Below are 24981 nucleotides of genomic sequence, written 5' to 3'. Positions count from 1 at the left end.
AGGGGGTGCTTGCCGGGGAGACTTCGTCCTTACCCTCCTTTAACACCTGGGAAGGGCTGGTCCCAAGGGGGAGGTCACAGGGCTGGTGAGGTGGGGGCCAGAGCGCTTCCTCTTATCTCATTGTGCACAGGAGGAGGGACCCGAGACCCCCCTCAGGCTGCACCTCAGAGCCTGTGATGCCTGGGCCATGGGCTCCGTACCTCTGGGGCTGACCGCCTCCTGTGCCCCTGCCCCCGGCTGCAGCTGCCCCTCATTCTCAGGATCCTCTCTCCTTCCTGCACCCTTGGCCCTGCAGCCTGGCCCGTCCCCTGGGGCTCCCCTCCCTCTGGCCTGGAGGTGGGGCCCCCCAACTCCAATTCCATCTCCATGCAGCCTGGTTCCTTGATCCCTGCTTCGGGCAACCTCAGCTGCCTGTTCCCGGGGCAGAGCCGTGACTTCCTCCTCATCCAGAATAGAGCATGCACTGCCCCCTCACCCTCAGGACCCCTACTCTGATCGTGGCTTTGTTTCCAGCTCGCTCCGTCCACCAGGGGCTTAGCGTCCCACGTCCTCTGCTCTCCCCAGGATGTTCTCATGCTCTTTCCCAATTTAAAGTCCATCAGCACCGCCACCCCCTGCAAGCCTCAGCCCACTTAAATCCAGCACCCCAGTCCTGCCTCGGTGGCCGCCAGGTTTGACAGGTGGCAGGTCACCCAGCAGCACACTGGCACCTGGCCCCTTAGTCACACCTCTGCCCTTGCTCTAGTGGGTGCCAGCTCTGGCTGGACAGCCCCACTCCACTCACCCTCCTGACAGCACCGACCCCTCCTCCACTTCACTCCCTGAAGCTCCCCCGTTTTCGCAGGCTCATCTGGCCAGCCCCCACATGGCACCCACTGCCTCCACATAGCCTTTCTGGCCTCTGCAGCACCACGGCTGCTGGGCCCCAGGCTGTCCCCTGCTCCTGTCACTGGCCCCGGGCTCCTTCTCCAACTGTTGCTCCCCAGGGTGCTCCGGCACCTGCTGGTGGCTTTCACTACCAGCTGCTGGTGTCCTCGTCCACCAAGCCCTCACCCTGAGCCCCTTCCTGGGCATGTCCCCTGGACGCCCACAGCACCAGCCTCCAGTCCCTCAACAGTGTCCTCGGCTCACCATTGACTGTTCCTTCTCTTGCTCTCCATATCCAAGCTGTCTGCCACTCTTATTAATTGATTGGTTGATTGACACAGTGTCTCCCTCTGATCCCCAGGCTGGGGTGCAGTGGTGCAATCACAGCTCCCTGCAACCTTGATCTCCCAGTGTCAAGTGATCCTCCCGCCTTGCCCTACCAAGATTCTGGAATTACAGGTGCACACCACTATGCACCGCCCACTCCTTCAACTCAAACAACAAAAAGCAGCAGCCCCCTCCGGCAGCCGCCTGCCTTCCTCCTCACAAGTATCCCGTCCTTCCTGCTCACTCACCTCCCGACAGCCGTTTCCAGCACAGCAGAGTGATGCTGTGAAAATGATTCCATTTCTCTGCACAAAATCTGCTAGTAACTCCCTACTTTGCTCAGAATAAAGGCCACCATCCTCACTAGGACCCACGTGGTTCCATGCCCTGCCCTCCTGCGGCATCTGGGCTCCTTGTGTCTCAAGTCGCCACACCAGCCTCCAAACCCAGGACCTCTTCATGCTCCCTGTCAACCCCAGACACACCTTCCTCCCTGGAGGCCGCCTGCCCACGCCATGGCAAGGGGCAACCCCTGCCCCGATCCACCTGGCCCATGGCCCGGGTCTGGTCTGAGGCAGCTACGTCACTCTGTCCCCTCCCCAGGAGGGAAGGGATTTGGTTTTGTTCTCTGCTGCACCCAGTGCTGGCTGGCAGAGAGGGGTGTCCCAGGAGGGACCAGGACAGAAAGGAAGGGAGGGTCGGGACTCAAGCGCCTGTACCCACAGACTTGGTGGGCAAGGGGCGGGGGTGTCCGCAGGGAAGGTGGGACTCAGCCCGTGGTGTCCCCAGCAGCGTCTTGCCCCTGGAACTCCCTCCCTACATCTGTTCATGTGAGAGGCCTTCGTCCTCGATGCAGCCAGTGTTAAGGTGGACCCGCGCATGGCTCCGAAGTCCTGTGTGACGCCCACGTGACCTCATGGGGCTGTGTGATGTCACCGCGGGCGGGGTGGGGTGTGCCCAGCCTGGTCCCACAGTCCACAGTGAGCGGCAGACGGAGGGGCGGCAGCTGGTGGTTTTCCCTAACAGGTGTTTCCCACGTGGAGTAGGACTGACAGGCCCGGGTGGCGGAGGGGACCCGCCCGGGACGTGGGGCGCAGGTGAGTCGACGAGCGCCCCCTCCTGGCGCGAGCAGGCCCCTCCCCGGACGTCCCAGGACCCCGCCCGCGCGGACGCCCCCGTGTCCCCGGTGTGCTCGGCCGGTCACCTGCCCGCCAGTTGCGGCCATGAAATATGTGCCGGAAGTGAAGAAGTCGCCGCCGCACCTGCTGAAGCAATTCACGGGTATGGAGGGAAGGCGCGCGGTGGGGGCGGCGCTGGGAGGAGCCGTTTCAGCCCCTGGCGCGGACGGGGGTCCCGGTCCCAGGCCTGGTTAGGAGGGAAAGGCCGAAACATGCGTGTTCAGAAAATAACCTGGGAAAACGCCGGGAAGTCTTCATTTTTGAAAATTTTATTACAAAATACACCTGAATCGGAGGTTTTCTAGATGAAGAAGTGCATTGAACTATTTCCAGGGGTTTCACGGGTCAAAGGCATTTCGTCCGTGAGGTGCTGAAGATCCACTTCAACTAACTTCATACCTGTTATTGTAGGAGTGACTTTTTTATTAAGGAAAAATATTTATCAGCAATGAAGAAGCTCCCCTTTCCCTTTCCCCACCCAGGCGACTGACCCAAAGGCAGACACTCACCACTGGGGCTGGAAGGAACCACCAGTGTGGGATGTGACTTATCCCACATGTGCTGTTAGTGTGCATAGATGGGGGGGGGGGGGGGGGGGCGGTGACAGTGACTTACAGTCAGGAAGAGGAAGATTCTGAAAGTTCCAGCCTCCCCAGGAGAGGTGGGAGATGCCACCTTCTGTGGCTCAGGTTTACCTGCTACTTGAACGTTTTTTTCTCAGTTAAGCTTGTATTCATGAGATGCTTTTATTATAATAATAATTAAAAAAAAAAAAAAGACAAAGTCAGGTGTGGTGGCCTGTAGTCCCAGCACTTTGATAAGCCAAGGCAGGTGGATCATCTGAGGTCAGGAGTTCCAGACCAGCCTGGCCAACGTGGTGAAACCCTGTCTGTACTAAAAATACAAAAATTAGCCAGGCATGGTGGCGGGTTGCCTGTAATCCCAGCTACTTGGAAGGCTGAGGCAGGAGAATCACTTGAACCTGGGAAGCAGAGGTTGCAGTGAGCTGAGATTGTGCCACTGCACTCCAGCCTGGGCGACAAAGCGAGACTCCGTCTCAAAAACAAACCGAGAAAATGGAAGAAAGAGAAAACAAAGTAGGTTATTTGGGGTTGTTACCTCTGTTGGGAAGGTAGGCTAGGGAGCGCCTCTCAGGCTGGCCAAGATGCTGGCAGCCGCTGAGCACTTGCCCACAGCAGCACCCAGCCCTGCAGCTCTCACAGAGGGAGAGGGCAGCCCAGGTGCCAAGAATGTGTGGCAGCTGCCAACCTGTGAGGCTTTCCAAGGCCACCTGGCCACCAGGCTTTGTCACACCCGGGGGGCAGCTGCTCTTTGGACAGGAAGAGGGGTGTCCACAAGAGGGGTCTTTGCAGTTCCTGATCCAGATGCACCCAGGGCAGAGTGGGAGGCCTGCGCCTGGGGCCCCTGAGGGAGCAGATGTTCTTGTGGCCGGCTGGGGTGGCCCCTCTCATCTTCATCTTCTGGCAAGATGGCCCTGTAGCCAGGGCAAGCACAGGGGGAGAAAGCAGTCCCTCTTTCAGGCCCTTGGGGTCACCCTCCTGGTCTCTGCTTCAGGGCTGCAAGCATTGCAACTGTTGTGGGTACAAGCTGCTGCTCCTGGGCCTGGCTACCCTGTCTCTGAGGGGCTGCCAGGGGCTGCTGGAGGCTGACGCCCCTTCTCAGGGAGCATGGGGCTGGTGGAGGTCATCTCAGGTGTACCAGGTCACCCAAGGCACAGCCCAAGCTGACCCTGGGCTGAAGTCCTCTCACCTTGCCATGGCCATGCCCAGGCCCCAGCATCTGGCATCTGCATGTGACAATCCTGTGTGCTCCCCACACAACCTGTCTTCGTGACTGAAGGACGCATGCAGGGTTAATAAAAGGACGCATGCAGGTTAATGCAGGGTGATGCGCATTGTCCTTGTCCTTTGCAGACTGTGGCTGGCTGGTTTGTGACTGCTTCTGTTCCTTTAGGGGTGTAGGGAAGCTGTGGCATGACAAGGCCGGCGTTGTCCTGGCTTGGAGCTGGCTCAGGTGTCTGCGCCCCTGGTGGCCTCCACGGGCAGGTGGGGAACTGGAACCTTTAGCTACAGTGGCTGGCCATGGCCCTGCTGCTCAGGCCCTCTCTGCTGCCCACCCCTGGGTCTGAGCCCAAGAAGCAGCCTAGAGGAATTTCTCCTGTCCTTCTCTGCACAACTTTGCAGATGTGGAAGAGGCTCTGCTTGGGTGCAGTGTAGACTCTGGCCTCCAAGCCCACCCGCTCCACAGCCTCTCCCCATGTGACTGCAGAGCCCTGCATGCCTCCCCTTCCCTGCAGCCCTGCTCCTGCAGCCCATGTCCACACTCGCTCATCCTGGACAGGAGGCAGCTAGGCCTCCAGACAGCCCCATAGCAGGTGAGGGCCTGAGGCTGGCTCCCGGGGCACCATGTTCACATGGCCCTGGACAGCAGGCGACCTGGGGGTGAGGGAGTGGAAATGAGGATGGGAGGGTGACATGCGGCCCCTGGGGAAGAGGCGTGGAGGCTCTGCCTTCCTGGGCTGATGCAGCCTCAGCTGCTGTCAACTGCTGCCTAAAGATGAATGTCAGCTCCCTCCCTAAATAAAATAGTTTCCGCGAAAGCACTTTATTTATTTTTCTTTTTGTGAGACGGCGTCTCGCTCTGTCGCCCAGGCTGGAGTGCAGTGGCGCGATCTCCACTCACTGCAAGCTCCACCGCCTCCCGGGTTCACGTCATTCTCTTGCCTCAGCCTCCCTAGAAGCTGGGACTACAGGCGCCCGCCACCACGCCCGGCTAATTTTTTTGTATTTTCAGTAGAGACGGGGATTCACCGTGTTCGCCAAGATGGTCTCGATCTCCTGACCTCGTGATCCGCCCGCCTCAGCCTCCCAAAGCGCTGGGATTACAGGCGTGAGCCACCGCGCCCGGCCGCGAAAGCACTTTTAAACTGTGATACACTTTCCACAACGGGGTGTGTTCTTCTCCGAGTGACTTTTATGAAAGAGTGGGGACTCGAAGCCACTGGCTTCTCCTCAGGAGTCTGTGGACATATTTGGACTCTCTGTGTCCGAATCCCGGGGATCCGTGGCCCTGCACACCCCAGATCCCCATCCATGGTTCACACGTGCTCCAGGCAGGAACCGCTACACACATGAGCCTCTGCACACACCACGCCAGCTCCCCGAACCTGCTGTGATCTCTGCCCAGCTTCCTCCTCCTCCTCCTCCTCCTCCTCCTCCTCCTCCTCACCTCTCCTTCCGTGTTCTGATGCTCAAACTCTGGGAGAACTGGCATCTTCTGTCCTAAGATAACTTGATATGCAGCTTCAAGCTCGGTGTCAAGAAAATGGGTTTTACGTTGTTTATGACATGTGCTGTGAAGACACATTCAGCCAGATTCCGGGTGGTCTCACAGCTCACAGACAGAAAGGGGTGTGCAGGCCTGGCCCGCTGAAGGTCCTGGGTGCTGGTGGCCGTCATGACCGCAGGCATGTCTCTGGAGTTCCCAGGCCACATTTCCCGTCACCGCTGTACTCAGAATCTTGTCTTTTCTTCCCGCCTGGACTGTCTTTGGAAACCTGTCTGTGGTTGGGTCTTGCTGTCCGTGGCCACGCTGCCAGGAACCCTGAGCTGGGACATTCTACTGGGTCACTGAGCAGTGTGGCTTGGAAGTGTTCCCTGGAGGCCAGCCCGATGCCTGCCTTTCTAGGGAAGCAGCTCCCAGCAGGGAGGCTGAGCCTCAGGAGTGCTGGAAGCCTCCATGGTGCCATGAGGTCATGGCTGCTGAGTCTGCCGGCTGCGTCTCCAGGAGGCAACCATGGTCTGTCCCCTGCTAATCGACTGCCTCTTCGGGAAACCAGGTGGCAGAGGAACTTTGATGGGGAGTTAGATCGAGGACCTGGCGCTGCCCTGAGAGTCTCTGGGCTTGGCTCCTCCCCTGGGAAGAATTCCTGCAAGTGTGCATTTCACAGAGAGCGGGGAAGGGAGGTGGATGGAGCACAGGAAGTAGAAACGCCACAGAATTGTCAGCCACGTTTAAAATGGTGACGCCTCCCCGCCTGGATCATCAGCCACATGAAAAATGATGGCGCCTCACTGCCTGGGTTGGAAAGCCCTGGCCTCAGATTTGCACCTCTCTGGGCATCATGCCCCTCCTGATCCTTTCCTCTCCTGTTGCAGAAGCAGCAAAATGCGGAGTGAAAAGACTTTCCATGGCCTTAGAGAAACAACAGAGCATTGACCACTGTGCTGGCGTGGGCGTGTTAGAAGCCCCAGGGGGTGGCCGGTGGGAAGTGGGATGAGCGAGGGAGTGAATGGCAGCCCCACTGTCCCTGGGGAGCGGTGACTTCCCTGGGCTTGCTCTCCATGCAGATGGGGTGACGGGACAGACTCGTGGGACGAGCTTTGAAACCTCACTGCATGGGCCCCCATCTCACCTGGCCCCCCTGAGCCAGGATGGCGTCTCCCAGGAAGCACTCTGCTCACTTTAGATTGATTGATTTAACCCCTTCTCATTTCAGTAGATCAGGAGGGATGCGGTTGCCCTGCCATCCCGAGGCAGCGCCTCCCGGTTCCCACAGCCCGGCCCCGCCGATGGCTCCTTTCCTCTTTCCCAGCTGCGCTGTCATGACTCTGGGAGAGCACAGGGAGAGAGCCAGGCAGTGAGCCCCATGCTCAAGTTGCCCTGGCTATGGTGCGGGGGGCGTGGAGGGCCTGCTGGAGACACCACTGCTGGTGCCAGTGGCTGGGCGTCTAGTACCTGTGCAGTGGGCGAGCTGCCAGTGATGTTTCTAGAGGGAGCGGGGAGCTGCATCAGCCCTGCCGACCCCCCACCACGTGGAGAGCCCACCTCGGCCCCTTTGGCAGCTGTGTCAGCCCTGCCGACCCCCCCAACATGTGGAAAGCCCACCTTGGTCCCCTTGGTGGCTGCGACCTGGTCCCTGCCCAAAAAGCCTCAGCTTACTCCAACCTCAAAGCCTGTTATGGGTTGTGGAGGAGGGTGGAGGGCCAGGCTAGGAACGGAAATGTGTGAGAGACTTTTCAGGGGCCAGTGGATTTTAAAAATGCGTGGCGACATCGTGGAGGCGCATGTGGGAAAATAACGGTGGGTGTGGAGGGAAAACGGGACTCAGGGAGGAGGCGGGGAGGACTGACCGGATTTGACAGCTGGGCGGTCAGATGCGATGGGGACTGAATTTTTAAAATGAGAAATAATGTATGAACGTTTGTGGAGTGATATTGAAGAAAACAAATCACTTTATGAATAAAAATAATGCTTCGTTCAGTGGCATATTTCCTGCCCAGGCTGTTTGCTGAAATTAAACATCCGCTGTCACCGCAAGTCTTTAGAAACCTTTGTTCTCTTGGCTTTGTGAGCAGACGTCTCTGTGCTGCTGGGGCTTCTTCTCCCACGTCTGGGGATGGTGGGGAGAGTGCTTGGCACCGTGGTGAGAGCAGGACCCTGAAGCCAGAGGTCACTGTGGATCCTGGCTCCGCTGCACCCAAGCTCATGAGATCTTGGGTTTCATCTGGATCTTCCCAGATGGGGTTTAAGGGCCTTTGGGCATCACGAGCTGGGCACTGGTGGGTGTCTGATGGGGTGGAAGAGCCTGCAGTATCCTGAGCCGGGTGCTGGTGGGTGTTTGGTGGGGTGGAGGAGACTGTGGGCAACGCGAGCCTGGCGCTGGCAGGTGTTTGGTGGGGTGGGGGAGACTGTGGGCAACACGAGCCTGACGCTGGCAGGTGTTTGCTGTGCCATTGCTGTCATCATCCGCGTCAGAAGGTGGAGGCAGTGGTGGACTCTGAATTCTCCGGGAGCTGCCTGTGGGTAGTGTCTGTGAACTTCTGGCACTGTGTCCATCCTGGAATTGCACTCCAGGAAAAAGGCCGTGGTACCTGGACGCCCTGGGAGCAAAGCCCTCCTAGTCACCCGCTGTAGACACATGGGCTGCTGCATAGAGCGTGGGGGACCATCTGTCCAGCCACAGCCCGAGGCCAGTCACCCATCTCAGGCCCCTCTGAGCCTGGCTCTGTAGGACCTGCCTGCTGCTGTGGGGCCTCTCCCGGCCTCCCCCGACTGCTCCCCACATGGCAGGTCAGCGCAAACCACGCACAGCCACCCTATGCGACTGAGGGAGGATAGGGTGGCAGCAGCCGGTGACTTTGGCCTGCCCTGTGCACTCTACCTTGGCAGGGGTGGCATCGCCTCGGCAGGGCTCCCGTGTCCAGGACGCTTCTGACAGAGGGTGAGGGCTGCAGCTGCGGCTTTTGCAGTCCTGGAATAGGGGTGTCTTGGGAAGGGGAACCTGAAAGACTAAATCAACCCTAGGAGCACAAATGAGGTTCCTCAAGGGTCAGGAAGGCCGGGCAGCTTCCCTCTCGGCCCCTGTCCCGGAGGAACAATTTACAGAGGTGCCAGGGAAGACCCCCAGTGGCTTGGGTGCAGCCTTGGCCTGGGGCATGGAGCCCGGCTTTGTGGGACTGCAATCCACCCAGCAAAGGTCTCTGTGGGCACCCTGGGCCCTCCCCTGCAGGAACCTCCTTCGTCATCCAGCCCAGTCCCTCAGTGGCCCATGGCCGATGAAGGGAGCCGCGTGCCTCGGGGCTGAACATGTGTGAGGCTGCTGAACTCTGCTGGGAAGGGTCGTCTGCCAGGAGCAGTCCCCGCCCTGCTTCCTTTGCCTCCCAGAGTGCACCACACACTCATTGTCTCCCCTTTGGGTCAAAACCGGCATTAAACTTTCTGTCCTTTTGATTCAAGTTTTAAAATTCTGAAATAATCCTCAGCCCATGCTGCTAATTCTAACTCCCGTATGCTTAAGTGTGAAATAATTACACGTTCCCTCCCGAACTCCCAAGTACCCATTGTGTGGGCCCCACGCCTTCTGTGGGCTCTGTCGTGCATCGTGCCTGGCGCTGCTGCTCGGAAACGTATTATCTCCTAATCGTTAGAGGGCCCTGCATTATTCTGTGTAATTAACTTGACATTATTTTGCTCAGAAATTTAATTCATTCTGGATCTTAGTTTCAAATAAAGATTTGCATGATGCATAATTTAGAAAATAACAAAACCACAACACAAACCCACAGCTGCTCCCCACACCGGTTCCCAGGTTCTTTAGCGGAGAGCGGAGTGGCTTTGTCTTCAGCGGTGACACATGTGTGTCTGTGCTTTTGCAGTGTGTGACATTCCTCTGCATGACATTTGTGACTACAACGTCTCCAGGGACCGATGCAAGGAGCTCGGGTGCTGCTTCTACAAAGGCGTCTGCTACGAGAAAGCAGTTCCCAGTGAGTAGCCCTCCCGGCCACCCCGCGGCGGAAGCCGAGGGAGCTGGTGACCATGCTGACCGCGCCCTGCCTGTCTCCCTTCCGCGGGGTCTCTGTTTGCTGGAAACACCTTTGTATTGTTCTCTGGCCACACTCTTCTGCTGCGTCTTAGTGGGGGCAGCAGACTCTGAGTGGGGTCCGAGCTGGAAGGCCTGTGAATGTGAAGTAAGCCACCAGCGGAGTTCCATTCCCAGATGGGCTGGGCAGGGCATGGACGGGGACGGATGGAGACCCCCTTCGTGGAGGAATTTGGCCATTCTGGGTGGTTGCAGAGGCTGGATTTGAGGAAATAGTGCTGCAGAAACATGGGGTGCTGGCAGAGCCCAGGCCAGTGGCCAGGTGTGGGGTGAGCCCATCAGGGTGGAGTGGACCTTGTCCACCACAGGCTCTGTGAGAACAGCAGAGACGCTTAGCCCTGACTGGGGACTCCGTGGGCTGCTTCAACGCTGGACTAGAAGCCAGAGCACACACGCAGATCTGCTGGTAGCCCCTCAAGCCCCTCAAGCAGCCCGGGAGTGAAGTGAGGACAACAGACACCCAGTGTGTGGGGTGTGGGGGCTGGAGGCGTTGCCACTCCGCCTCCCCATGAAGGCTTCCGGAGGGAGGTGCGCCGTTCAGGGGACCGTGGCTAGTTGTAAAATGTGTTCGAAGGGAGATGGGAGGAAGTTAAGAAACCAGGATGGCATGTGCGTGAAGGGTGTTGGGCTCCTACCTCCTCGGGTATTCTCGCCTGTGAGCACGCTGGCCTTCTGCGCTGCTGAGGTCTTCTCATTTCCAAACTCTCATCAAGGCCCACAGGAAGCTTCGTGTGTTTCCTTGTCCTGTGCAGGCCCCTCTTGGAAATGAGGGTAAAGGGCTCTTTGTGCTGCGTGGGGAGGGGCGGACAGCAACACAGACGGGATCGGCCTGCACAGCGCGCCCTTGGGAGGGAACAGTGCAGCCCTTGACGATGGAGACGCTGGATGTGGCCGATGATCTCTCACGGCTTTAGGCTTCCTTGGAGATGAGTTCCAAACCCTCCCTGTCCTACGCCACTCTTTTCTCCACCCCCAGCACCCCAAAGTGAGTAAAGGCCCCTGACTGTGCAGCTCCGGGCCATTTCTTCTTCCTTTTACTTCTTTCTCCTGCATTTCCGGCTAGACTGAGCCCTCAGAGACCAGGCACCAGGTCCTCTTCACTCCCTGTACCTAGTAGGGCTTAGAAAGTCAGGAAACGTTAGTGACTGATGGGAATGAGTGACTGATGGAAATTTCTGAGCCCTGATGATGGAACCAAGCGTGAGCTCGGCTGCTCACCGCTTGCAAAACCCATAACAAATGAAGGGAGAGTGACTTTATTTCCAAAGCTAGCAGTGGGGAAGTGGCTGACTTGCGCTTCCAACTTTAGGCTGGGGAGAGGGGCTTAAAAAGAGGAACTTAGAATGGGAGGCACGTGGGAGGGGTGCTACTCGAGGTCTGAGGGTCGCGTTCCGGTGGCTGTGTCAAGCCGTGGCCCACCTGGAGCATGGGGTGGCGTCATCTTGATGGCTGGTTGTAGACTCACCACCTTCAGGGGATCTTTGGCATTTTGCAGCTGGGTCTCTATGCTTGGTCTATCTCAAGATGAGCCCCTAGAACTTGTAAGTAAGCCCATAATTAAATACCAGCACACAGTTAGATAAATGTGCATGGGGCTAGGGGGTGCGTGGTGAGAAAGGGAGACCGTGGTGTTGAGAAGAAAGTACATTTCAAGGCTATATTTTAAGACTAAGGAGAACAAAAATTTTCTGCTGTAAGCTTTCTGCATTGTGAGACTAGGGGAACAAGAGAAAAAGGAAAAAAAGTTTTAAAATTCATTTTCAGGCTAGACCGTTTGATTACATGGGGACTGCCCAGTCCTACAGACATAAAGCTTTAAGCCAGCTCTTCTGAGATGAAAGGGATATTCTGGGCACAAAATCAGTCAAGAAAGAAAGTGCTGACAGGATTCTGGCTCGCTCCAGGGAGGATGTCTGTCCTGCTTCGTGGTGAAGATTTGGCACCTCATCAAAACAAGATGAATTTTGGCTCCTCAGAGGCAAACGAGAGGTCACAATGGATACCACTGATAGCTGGGAAGGTTTTCTGACGAAGACAGCTCCTGCAGATCTCGGCTTTAGAGACTCAGGACCAGAGCCCTTGCTGTCCCTGCCTCCACTTCCAGGAGCCTCTGGGATTCTCGGGATCCCACGCCTTCCTCTGACTCCAGATAAAATCAGTTGGAAATTGCTTCATTTATTATTTTTACTAAGATACTATCCCATAAAATTCACCTTTTAAAGTATACAATTCAGTGGCTCTTAGTATACTCACAGTGGTGCGGTCATCGCCATTAACTCCAGAACATTTGCACCACACCAGAAAGAAGCCTCAGGCCTATCAGCAGTCACGTCCCATCCTTCCCTCTCTCTGGCCCCTGGCAGCTACTTATCTCTCTATGGACTTCCGTATTATGGACATTTCATATAAATGGAACCACATGACTTGTGGTTCTTTCACTTACATAGTTCTCAAGGTTCGTTCATGTTGTAGCAGCTATCCGTACTTCATTTCTCTTTATCGTTAATTGTCCACTGTATAGATGTGCCACATTTTGTTGACCCATCTATCAGTTTATAGACATTTGGATTGTTTCCACTTTTTGGCTGTTATAAATGATGCTGCTCTGAACATTTGTATATAGGTTTTTGTGCAAACATGGTTTTTATTCTCTTGGGTATATTCTTGGAGTGGAATTGCTGGATCATATGTTAACTCTATGCTTAAATTTTTAAGGAACTTCCCAACTGTTTTGCAAGGTGGCTAGACCATTTTCCAGGCCAATCAGCAACATAGGAGAGTTCCAGTTTCTCCACATTCTCATCAACACTTGTTGTTGTCCTTTTGTTTATAGCCATTGTAATGGATGTGAAGTTGTATCTCATTGTGGTTTTGATTCATATTATTCTAATGAATAATGATGTTCACCATCATTGCATTTTTTTGGGGGGGGTGCTATTTGGATATCTTCTCTGGAAGAAAAGTCTATTCAAGTCCTTTGTCCAGTTTTAAATTGGGTTGTCTTTTTATTATGGCGTTGTATGAGCTCTTTATGTATTCTGGATATTAAACTCTTATTAGAAATATGACTTACAAATACATTCTATTATTCTCTTATGTCTTTTATTTTTATTAAGTTTCTGTCCATTTTCTCCATTTTTCCTTTTGTTGCTTGTGCTTTGGTGTCACATCTAAGAAACCATTGCCTAATCCAAGGCTGCAAAGATTTATACCTGTAATATCTTCTAGGAGTTTTATACTTATAACTCTTACATTTCGGTCTTTTGATCCTTTTTGAGTTAACTTTTGTATCTGGTGCAAAGAAGGTTTCCAACTTCATTATTTTGCGTATGGATATTCAGTTGTCCCAGCATCATTTGTTGAGAAGATTCTTTTTTCCCCATTAAATTGACACCGTTGTTGAGAATCAGTTGCCCATAAAAGTGAGTTTACTTCTAGATTCTCAATTCTATTCTGTTCATCTATATGCCTATCCTTAGTCAGTACCAGTTTTGATTACTGTAGCTTTGCAGTAAATTTTGAAATCAGAATTTGTGAGTGCTTCAACTTTGTTCTTCTTTTTCAAGATTATTTTGGCGATTATGGGTCCCTTGTATTTCCATACCAAATTTAGCTCGTCAGTTTCTGTAGAAAAGAGGTCCTTTGGCAATTTGATTGGGGTTGTGTTGAATCTCTATATAATTTGGGAAGTATTACCATCTGAACATGATATTAAGTGTTCTGGTCCATGAACAGGAGTAGTCTCTTTATTTCGGTCTTTAATTTTTTTCAATATTTTATAGTTTTCTGATCTTGAGCTTCTTTAATTAAATTTATTCCAAATTATTTTGTTCTTTTTCATGTTATTATAAATTGAATTGTTTTCTTCATTTTCAGATTGTCTATTGCCAGCATATAGAAATGTAATTGGTTTTTGTATGCTGATTTTGTATATGTCAACCTCGTTGAACTTGCTTCCTCTATTAGTTTGCTAGTTGATTCCTTAGGATTTTTTACATACAAGATCATGGCATCTGAAAATATAGTTTTACTTCTTTTTTCCTAATCTGAATGCCTTTTAGTTCATTTTCTTGTCTAGTTTCTGACTAAAACCTCCAGTACAATGATGAATAGAATTAGGAAGGGCAGAAGCCTTGTCTTTTTCCTGATCTTAAGGAGAAACTTTCAGTGTTTCACCATTAAATACAGTGGTGACTGTGGGTTTTACTAGATGCCATGTATCTATTAATAGTAAATGCAAGAAACAACTTGGAAACACACAAGTTGAGAAAGCTCCCTCCTCTTCCTGCTTTGTTGAGTGTTTTTATCACGAGAGGGTGTTGGATTTTTTTTCAAATTCTTTTTCTGCACCTAGTGAGCACCTTAATGGTGACTTTTATTACTTCATGTGAATTTGACTTACTGTCTACTCTTCTTTCATTTCATCCTAAAGGACTCCCTTTGGTATTTCTTATCAAGAAGTTTTGCCAGTGATGTATATCCTGACTTTGTTTATCTGAAATGTCTGAATTTACCCTTCATTTTTGAAGCATAGAGTTGCTGTATATAAAATTGCTGTTTGATAGGCTTCCTGACAGCCCTCTGAATATTTTTTCTCATTGCCTTCTGGCCTGCATGATTTCTGATGAGAAACTGCTGTAAATCTTAAGCCTCTTTTGTATATAATGCGTCACTTCTCTCATGCTGTTTTCAAGATTCTTTGTCTTTTGCAGTTTGCCAGGTGTCTGGGTGTGGATCTCTCTGAGTTTATCCTACTCAGAGTTCACTGAGCTTCTTGGATGTGTAGATTAATGTTAACCAAACTTAAGAAGTTTTTACCATTATTTCTTCAAATATTCTTTCTCTTCTTTTATCTTTCTTCTCTCCCTCTGGACTTTCATTACGTGTATTTGGTAGACTTTATGGTATCCCACAGACCTCTAAGGCTGTATTAGTTTCTCTTGGTTATATTTTCTTTCTGTTACTTAAACGGATAATGTCATTGACCTATCTTCAAGTTTACCGATTCTTTTGCCTGCTCAAATCTGCTGTTGAGCATCTCCAGTGAATTTTCATTTCTATGATTGTACTCTCCACTCCATAATTTCTTTTGGTTGTTTCTTAATAATGTCTATATTTCTATTGATATTTTCTATTTGATGAATGCATTAGTCATTTTTACAATGCTATAAAGAACTACCTAAGACTGGGTAATTTATAAAGGAAAGAGGTTTAATTGACTCACAGTTCTGCATGGCTGGGGAGGCCTCAGGAAACTTACAATCATGCCAGAAGGCAAAGGGGAAGCAACACATATGTTACATGGCAGCGTGGTTGTGGGGAGGTAACTGCCAAACACTTTTCAACCATCAGATCTCGTGAGAACTCACTCACTGTCATGAGACTATCATGGAGTAAACTGCCCCCATGAGCCAACCACCTCCGACCAGGTCCCTCCCTTGACATGTGAGGATGACAATTCAAGATGAGATTTGAGTGGGTCACAGAGCCCAATCAATGAAATAGTATTCTTATACTTTTATTTAGTTCTTTAGACATGATTTCTTCTAGTTCTTTGAATATGCTTAAAATATTTGATTTACAGTCTTTGTCAAGTAAGTCCAACATCTGTGCTTCCTCAGTGATGATTTCTATTAATGGCATTTTTAATGTGTATGGCCATACTTTCTCATTTCTTTGTATGTTTAACATTTTTCTTTCTTGAAAATAGGACATTTTAGGTCAGATAATATAGCACCTCTGAGAATCGGGTTCTTTCACCTCCCCAGGTTTTATTGTTGCTGCTGTTTGTTGTTGTGGTTGTTTGATGACTTTCCTGAACTAAATCAGTAAAGTCTTTATTCTTTATGGTGTGTGACCACTAAAAACTCTTCTTGAGTAGCTACTAGTTAGCTAATTACCAGACAAAAATTTTCTTAGATGCCTGGAAACACAAGCCTCTCAGACTTTGCAGAGGAGTTCTGTGTGCATGCTGAGGCACACCTTCAACAAACTAAGAATATTTCTAGCTCTGCCTTAGCCTTCACTTCCTGCTTATGCAGATCCTTAAGTCAGCCAGAGGTGAGGTCCCAGGGCCACCATAGGTCTTTCCTTGCAAAGCCCACAGCAGTGGACATGTCCATGACCCTCTAGATTCCCAGGAATGTGTCAGAGCATTTCAAAGCTCTCTATGCACATCTCATTTCCCAGATTTTCATGTTAAGCTTGTTGGTTAGCCTCTTGTTTTCCCCCAACTGCTACCCACCACTTTAGCCAGTAAAACAATGTTCAATTGCTTCTGATTATTTATAACAAATGCCTGGGGAAAAAGTTGTTCTCACCAAATGAGCTCAGATCAAATAAAGATGATATTCCAAGGAAGCACCAGACAGATCAAATCATGACAACTCTCTGGCAATGAGGCTTTGAAGGAACTCCCACCCTGTTCTGCCCCCTGCAGTGGCTGCCAGGCTGCTGGATTTACCATGATTACAGGCTGCTGATTTTCAAGCTACCATGGAGCTGGAGGGTGGGCAGGAGAGATGGGAACAAGGCTAGATAAAAAGCCCAAGCTTGCTCTTTTACTGAGATTCAGCTGTTTGCCTCAAATAAACAGATTTCCACAAGCTTTTGGTTAATTTCTAGACTTCTGAAAAACTTTCATCTGATGATTTTTACCAGTGTTCTCATTGTTTTTATGGAGGAAGAAATTGGTGGTAGTGGGGGGGGGGGGTCCTTGCTTTGCCATTTTTGCTGATATCACCTTGAAAATTAATTATGGGCTTTACTGAAGCCCTAGTCCAGTTGTACATAACCAGTTAATGAGAGTTACAACACGAGGTAGTGCTTTTTCCTGAAGGAGTCCATTATCCTGCACCTGACTCACCTGTCTCATTGTAAAACCCATGCCCTTTAGCCAGAATCTTACTTGAGAGATCTTTTTGGGTTCCAGGCCTTCCGGTATGGAACAGCGTCTCATACAGCTTCATTCCAGCAGCTCGTCCTCTGGGGCATGTGGCAGTACTCCTGAAGCCAAGCTCATGGCAGTGGGTGCTGACTTGGCCATGATTTGCTGCACTGGCACTTGTCATCATTTTGTTTTTGTTTTGTGAAATTGGGGCTTGCTGCTCACATTGCATATGCAGAGAGCAGCAGATGCTCACAGTCGCACTCAGTTCATTTCCATCATAGAGTTGGACTTCTTACAGAACTCCAGATTCCAAGGCACTTATACCACTTAGTTTTTCTGAGAAGTTTACCATTTAAGTCTCCTAAAAGTGGCAAACATTGCATCCAAAAGGTATTTAAGTTTATTCTTTCAGTCTTCTCCATATAATAGTTAATGATCCCAATTTCCTCACATCCCAATGAAGCAGAGATCCAACCGTGTAAAGCGGTGTAAATGCATCACTCCAGGAAGATCACAGCATCACAGCTAGGAAGGGAATGCATGTCCAAGCTGCTACTGCTGCTGCTTTTGCCATCTCTCCCATCCTCTGAGCACCTTTTCATCAGTACCGTGCGGGTGCTGGCCTGTTTGTAAATGTTGGCATGTGTGTCACATATGGCTTAAGTTAGAACAATCGCCGCATGCCTGTCATCCATTTTTAAAGTGAGTCTTAATCCCTATAGCAGATTCATGACTGGTGTTACGAGGAACCCAGAAGAGAACACAGGCCCTCAAGAATGTTTTTGATTTAGAGAGGGCTCACTGTTTTGCAAGGGAGGGTATCATTTTTGCATGGAAACAGCCATTAAGTTCTTTCCATCATTCTAACTTTAATAGCTGTGTTGTGTGGCTGTGCTTTTCTTGACTCTTGACTTCTTTCGGGCCTATAGGAAGAGCCTGGGCAGTGGGCCCTGCCTTGGGGCTCTCACTGTGCCCTCACATTACTTTTCATTTCTTTGACATCTTTCTCATTCAAAATGACGAATGAACCTTTGTACTGTGCAAGTTGTAGTATTCAGTGACAGGGTATTATGAGCTCTTTGTGCACATAATTCCATGTTATGAAAACCTTTCACCAACTTCTTAAATTGGCTGGTTTGAAGTGCACATTGTGTTATGGCATAATCTGTATTATTAAGAATATGAATTGGGGAATTAGCATTAGATCTTTCAGAAAGAGTTGGGAATTCAAAGAGAAAGACTTGCCTTCATTCTTCAGTCTTGATTTAGGGTATGTTATTTAACATGTCATTTCTTCTAAGTATCTGACTTCAGTTTCTTCACGGGACTTGCTGAGATGATTTCAAAACTTTTGTTTAACTATATTTTGGGAACATTTACCAAGACGTTTCTTAAAGACAATAATCCTTTCTTCAATTGCTGCTATTTCTGAAAGATAAACCAGACTTTGTGGTTTATGATAAGCCAAAGACATGGTCTGTAGTAAATAGTGTTGCTAGACAGACACTGTACAGAGCACATCATTGAGGTTGAGTTTCTATCTTTAGGAGCTTGGCATCAATGACAAAGAACATGAGCACATATGAAGATATGGGAGATATACTGACAGTGGAATACTAAGACACTGACTACATATGTATGTCTCTTCAACAGGACTTCACTCATATAATTTTGAATTTGTTCCATGAACTAAGACACAAAGTCATACTTAAGGAATAAAACATTTCCTGGAGTTCAGGAACTTCAGGGTTACCTTCTTGCCTCATGAACGCTCTTAATTCACCCTTTCACTTTATTTGTGCATTTTGATTCAATCAATTCTGTTTGTTGAACAGCATTTAAGTGCAGATTCTCTGGGCAATCTCTAGGCTACCTCTCAGATCCATCCTCTATTGCTGTGTGACAAATTACCCCAAAACTTTGTGGCTTAAAGCAACTTAGAGGTTTTGCTGGATGGTTGGGTTTGAGTGTCTCATGAGATTGTGGTCAAGATGCCAAGTGAAGCTGCAGTCACCTGAAGTCTTGCTGTCTCAGATGACTCACTTTGCTGGGAAGTTGATACCAGATGTTATAGGAAGATGACTCACTTTGCTGGAAGTTGGTACCAGATGTTGTAGGAGGCCTCTTCTCCTCACCATGAGGGCTGCAGTCTTTCCCAGAGCAGTGGCTCAAGAGAGATCAGGGCAGAAGCACAATGTCTTTTTCACCTGGCCTCGGGGGTCAGACTCTGGCATCTCCTTTGGCTCCAGGGATCAGCACCGTTCAGTGTGGGAACATCTATCTAGGGTATAAATACCAGGAGGTGAGAATCCGGAGGCCATTCTGGAAGCTGGTTATGGTAGCCCCGGATATTTGGAGGTGAGTCTGCCCCACTGTTTCCCCTCCTCAGGTAAGCAAGTTTCTACGGGACAGTCCTCATTTAAAGAAATAAGCCAGTTGATTGGGAGAACCTTCGACAAGCAGTTTCCCAGTGTGCTCCTCGGTACATGCACATGCCTATTATCTGACGGCTTGCAACCCCAAGCCTCACTCCTTTCCTCCAGCCTCTCTGTGAGAAATTCTCATTGAGCGCCCATTGTGTACTTTACCGTTCCTTACCGAGGTCACCTCGGTATGAGGAAAATCGAAGATCTGGGTTACCCTCACGAGCTGGCTTCAACCCCTCTCAGTTTTCTGACTTCAGTCCCCATGGAAAGAATCCCGGACACCTCACCCATTGCTGGTGGCCCTGCGATGAGTCCAGGGAGTACGGATCCCGTCGGAAGCTGGCTCGTGTGCCCAGGAGGCCGCTTTCTCTGCACCTGCGGCCTCGCTTCTGGGGTGGGTTGAATTGGGTACACCCAATGCATGTGTTGAAGTTCAGATCCCTGGTACCTGTGAATGTGACCTGATTTAGAAAAAGGGTCTTTGCAGGTGTAATTAGGTAAGATGAGATCACCATGGAGCAGAGTGAGCCCTCCATCCAAAATGACTGGTATCCTTGTAAAGAGAAGAGACACGAAGACAGAGGAACACAGAGGAAAGCCAGCCACGTGACAATAGAGGCAGAGACTGCTGTGATGCTAGGAAGAGGCCAGGGAGGACCCTTCCCAGGAGCCTTTGAAAAGAACACGGCCCAGCAGACACTTTGTTCTTGGACTTCTGGCCCCCAGAACCATGAGATGATCAGTTTCTATTGTTTTAAGTCCCCCATTGCATGGTGCTTTCTTACAGCATCCTTGGCAAACTCACACCATCCAGGAAAATTATATCTGATGGTGTTGTTACTGCTTCACGACTCTTGGGAGCGGTTTAGCGGGAGGGGAAGGTGTGGGAATTGAGGGAAATCATGTCACCTGCACTAGGCGTTTGCAAGTCAGCCAGTTTCTTTGAGAGAGTAAGAAAGCAATTAGAGAAAAGACTAATATTGATAATTATAACAACAATAAGAATTGCTGCGTATATGTGATTAGTCAAGCACTTAAGAACTTTAGTTGCATTCATTAAAAAATTCCTTACATCAACCCAATGGAAGGAATGTAGAAGAACAAACAGTAGATGAGGATATTATTTGACCAAGGACTCTGAGAGGAGTGATGCTCATGTACAAATATTAGGACTTGAGGGTTCCAAGTCCTGAACCAATGAGCCAACGGAGATCCAGATATCAGCCCTCGGTGCTGGGCAGTGCTGCGCCCCGCAGGCCTCTTGCACAGACAGGGCTCTGCCTGCTGAGTAGTGGGCAGTCCCCCAGAAAGAGGCTCAGGAGGGGGCTGAGCGGTTCCTCCTCCCAGTTACCCCTGCCTGGGAGAGGCTGGGAGTACACTCACGCAGGGAAACCCAGGGTGGTGGGGCTGCCCCTCACGGCCACCTGGGGAGGCTCGAGTTTTGCTGAGGGTGGGTTGGAGAAGGCACAGGAAACGGGGATTGCAGGAGACTCTTTTTTTTTTTTTTTGAGATGGAGTCTCGCTCTGTCCCCCAGGCTGGAGTGCAGTGGCACATCTCAGCTCACTGCAAGCTCCGCCTCCCGGGTTCACGCCATTCTCCTGCCTCAGCCTCCCAAGTAGCTGGGACTACAGGCGCCCACTACCACGCCTGGCTAATTTTTGTATTTTTAGTAGAGATGGGGTTTCACGATGTTAGCCAGGATGGTCTCAATCTCCTGACCTCGTGATCCGCCTGCCTCGGCCTCCCAAAGTGCTGGGATTACAGGCGTGAGCCACCGCGCCCGGCCTAACAGGAGCCTCTTTTAATACAAAGAAGCCCAGTCAAGACCAGTGGGATTTGTCTATGATCCAATAAGTGTTTCTTTGTATTCAGTTTAGGGGAGGAATTGACCTGGGCATTGAGGAGCCATTTCCAGGGAGCTGGGGAGCACAGCAGGAACAGAGGGGCCAGTGCCATCTATCTCTCAATGCACCCCCGGGGGTCAAGAGCCAGCACCATCTCTCCACGCACCTCTGGGGGGTCAGAAGCCAGCACCATTTCTCCCCCATGTACTCCTGAGAGTCAGGAACCAGCACCATCTCTCCATGTACCCCAGGGGGTCAGGAGCCAGCGCCATCTTTCCACGCATCCCCTGGGGACAGGAGCCAGCACCTTCTCTCAATGCACCCCTGAGGGTCAGAAGCCAGCGCCATCTGTCCATGCACCCCCGGGGGTCAGGAGCCAGCACCTTCTCTCCACGTACCCCCAGGGGTCAGGAGCCAGTGCCATCTCTCCACACCCTCCCGGGGGTCAGGGTGGTCACAAGGTGTCTTCTGGGTGGCACTGACCACCACCTGGAGCTGCCTTTCACAGGGAGCCCTCATCTGCCTGCAGGGGCCTTTGGAGATGTCCACAGAGCTGTCTCCAGGAGACGCTGGGGAGGGTGGGCGAGGAGGGCTGACCGTGGGCAGCAGTGCCGGGAGGGCCCGCACCTGACTCTGGGAGAGTTGCCTTTTCTTCTTCTTCTTCCTTATCTATTTACCTGGATCGAAATGACTTCGAATCCCACCATTTTTCAGTTTACGTCCACGTGTTCTCCGCCTTGATTGTGATCATCGCTGGGGCCTTCGTCATCACCATCATCTACAGGTTGGTCCCTTTGTTCTTCATCAGGAGGGTGGGGAGGAGGGGACTTGCCTCTCCTGGCCGCAGCCTCCCGCCCGACTGGGCTCCTTTGGGCTTGGTGCTGCTGGGGTGACTGAGAACAGCTCTCTGTGAGCCTGGGAACCGGAACTGGCCAGGCGGGGAGGGCCCCACTGATCTTCTCCAGAGTGCTTCTTGATGACAATCCTAACCCACATTTAGTGCGCACCTAAGACTCTAAGCGCTCTGCTCAGCCGATTCAGCCCTCGCAGCCACTGACGATGTAAGTCCTCTTCCTGTCCCCAGATTGGGATGATTGACGCAGTATCGAGGGGGTCCCAAGGCTGATGGATGGGGCAGTGAGGCTCTAACTCAGACTCCCAGTTGTCTCAGAGCCCCTGAAGCCAAGGCTGCCTGCACCTCTTGGTCTGTGGCCTTCATCCTCATTGCAGGGTGTCAGGGTTTGGAGACGTCTCAGAGATGAGTCTACTCCCTCTCATTTTAATGGTGACGAAATGCAGACCTTGGGGGCCAAGGCAGCAGGTGGCTGTCCCCAGGGCAGGGCTGGAATCCAGCATCTCACGCCCCGGCCAGTCACCTTTGCCATGAGCCCACTCTGTGATGTGCGTACAAGCCCCTGAGATTATTCCAGTTTCTTTGTCTGGGAATGAGTAAAGCCATTTTCCTACCATGAGTGGTGCTATATGCTGTCTTATGTGTGTTAATCATGAAGATGAACCGGCAGTAGCCTGCAGTGCAACACACACCTTCCCCTGCCTGGAGCTGTTTTTGGGAGTCTAGCTGTCTCATACAATCATCTGTTTGGAGCCTGCACAAGAAACTAAAATGAGGCTGGATGTAGTGGCTCATGCTTGTAATCTCCCAGCACTTTGGGAGGCTGAGGTGGGAGGATCACTTGAGCCCAGGAGGTGGAGGCTGCAGTGAGTCGTGTTTGTGCCATTGCACTCCAGCCTGGATGACACAGCAAGACTGTCTCAAACAAATAAATAAAAAATAAAAATAAAAAAATAGAGAGAGAGAAAGAAATGAAAATGAGAACTATTACATCAAAGCACTTACCTTAAAAAATAAGTATGCATGATCAGGAACCTGTGTTTTCAGAGAGATGTCCTGGCAGGCAGGAGGGGGAACTGTAGAGTTTTCCATCTGTAACTTCCCTGACTGTGATCAAACCCTCTTCCCATTAGAGTCGTTCAGGAGAGCAGGAGACAAAGGGCCATCCCTACGGATGTCACGCTGCCACAGAAGTCCAGTGAAAAGGCGGAGGTGGCCTCATCCAGCAGCAAGTTAGGGCTGAAGCCTCCGAGTCCTGGGCCTCCGAGTGCTGGGCCCTCAATGAAGAGTGACACAGACAAGGATGATGGTGAGAAGCTTCTGGAATGATACTCAGCCTAAGGTTGAAGGCATGGTTCTGTTCCCTCGGGAGACCTTCCCTGGAAAAGGGCTCGACATCTACATAGGCCCTTCAACCTCAGCGATCAGTGTTGCAGTTTGTTCAAAATTTGAATGTAGCTAACACTGGAGGTTCAGGTTTGCAGATTTCCCTCTGTGAGTGTTGTCCTCCCCCTTCCTGTCCCCTTCTGCCTCCCTGTCATTTCACCCTCTGGCGGGGCCCTCAGTGTTAGTGCGGGAGGCTCCCAGGGAGGGGGCGAGAGTCCTGCAGAACCTGCGCATTTGATCAGGTGACTTCCTGCAGGGAGGCTGCCAGGTTGCCGTGGGTACTATCTGTGCACCCCGGCCGCGTGGTGGTCGTGGTTGTGAGGGGAGGCTGCAGGGCTGCCATGGGTACTCTCTGTGGCGCCCTGGCCGCGTGGTGGTCGTGGTTGGAGAGGTGGATGATCATTGTATGCCTGCCTTGGTTTCCAGGAAGGAAAGTCGCTCATATGTTGATTTACGTGCTTTGAGGGCCTGGGGAGGTTTTTGGTTGCTTTTCCTAGATCAGCACCTTGCCAGGTTAGAGAAACATCTCAAATGGTAATCCTTATCTTCAGAGATGTTTGCACAGGAATACGAATGGCCTGGACTTATCCATTGTTACCAAGTAGACTTGGCTTTACAGGGACCATCAGGAAAAGCAGGAGGCAGGGTAAGAGGGCGACCCACACTTGATTTCAGATCTGGAATGCCTGGCCCCTAACCGAGGCTGCGTCTGTGCGAATGAGGCTTCCCTGCAGGACAGATGTTTGCCTGGTTAAGGGAGCCTCGAGATGATGTGGGAGGAAGAGTGTTTTACTGTCTTGAAAAGATGCTTCTTCCCTGGAATGCACTGAGAAACACGGGGCAGCATATGGCCATCCCCAAAACTGGCTTTCGAGTCAATCATTGCCATTCGGACACCTTGTAGATGGGTTCAAAGACCCTGATGAAATCTTTTTGGGACTGCTGAATATTCCATTTGAAAAAACAATTCTTCTTTTCTAAAAATCTAGTAACAGTGACAATAGCAGAAGCCGAAGAAACTGAGGACTGACTGAAATGCATGAAGAAGTGGAGATTGGCAGAATTATCCAAATGAAATGGTACAGCAGGTGCACTGTTAACAGTGTGATGGGATGACCACCCAATGAAAAAAAAATAAAGGTATTTTGAAAATTGCTTCTCATCTGATGTTGCTTATCCATTGCTAGATTTTTATCTTAGGAGAGAGAAAGCCTGTGGGGTAGGAGAGTGGGAGCCTGAACTTTCAGTTTTTAATGGCGCTGCTTGTCACTGATATTAACACCATGGGGGCTCACAGCGCAGGCTCAAGGTGGTGTCGTCGCATGGTGGCCATGGTTGTGCGGGGAGGCTGCAGGGCTGCCGTGGGTACTTTCCAGAAGGCAGGCTGCACTTTCACCAAGAGTGGGCTGCCACACGGACACAGGCGGTTCAAGAGTCTGGCATTTGGCTTTGCTAGGACTTGGTCATGCTGCGAGGGAGGAGCAGCGTTCGGATCTGGATCTGAGAGGCCCCAAAGCATAGGCCGTAGCTTCCTGAGAGCCCCTCATGCAAGGCAGTGCGCTCAGTCCCAGAGTGGCCGACGGATGCTCATGGGCACCTCAGGCTGGCCCAGGGCAGCCCACGGATCTTGGCGGCTGCATTTTCTCACTTCGAAAATGTGCATTCTACACAGGAACTATGGCCCGTATGTCCATGCATGGCAGCTTTGCAAAAGGATAATAAACAATCCAGATAGACCAGACACATCCTGCTAAATACAAGGAGTATTTAGATGAGAAATCAGTTTGCATGAGCCCCTGGAAGCC

General features: G+C 51.1%; 1 protein-coding gene across 2 annotated transcripts; it reads left to right on the top strand.

The window, feature by feature from the left end:
- The first annotated feature begins 2124 nt into the window (after positions 1-2124).
- Positions 2125-24331, top strand: TEX29 (testis expressed 29). 2 transcript variants are annotated; one of them, XM_033177219.1, is made up of 6 exons: positions 9569-9661; positions 20966-21042; positions 21276-21343; positions 21652-21721; positions 22924-23099; positions 24166-24331. In XM_033177219.1, exons 1-6 carry the CDS (start codon positions 9569-9571, stop codon positions 24204-24206), a joined length of 525 nt encoding a protein of 174 aa, XP_033033110.1. In that variant the 3' UTR covers positions 24207-24331. The 2 variants fall into 2 exon arrangements, with proteins under 2 accessions (XP_033033109.1, XP_033033110.1); XM_033177218.1 differs by lacking the exons at positions 20966-21042; positions 21276-21343 and adding an exon at positions 2125-2475 and having other exon boundaries at positions 9551-9661.
- The last annotated feature ends 650 nt before the right edge of the window (positions 24332-24981 follow it).

This window comes from Trachypithecus francoisi, unplaced genomic scaffold (assembly GCF_009764315.1).
Source record: "Trachypithecus francoisi isolate TF-2019V2 unplaced genomic scaffold, Tfra_2.0 Lachesis_group18, whole genome shotgun sequence".
In the NCBI taxonomy this organism is placed as follows: Eukaryota; Metazoa; Chordata; class Mammalia; order Primates; family Cercopithecidae; genus Trachypithecus; species Trachypithecus francoisi.
This window is presented reverse-complemented; position numbering and strand designations above follow the sequence as displayed.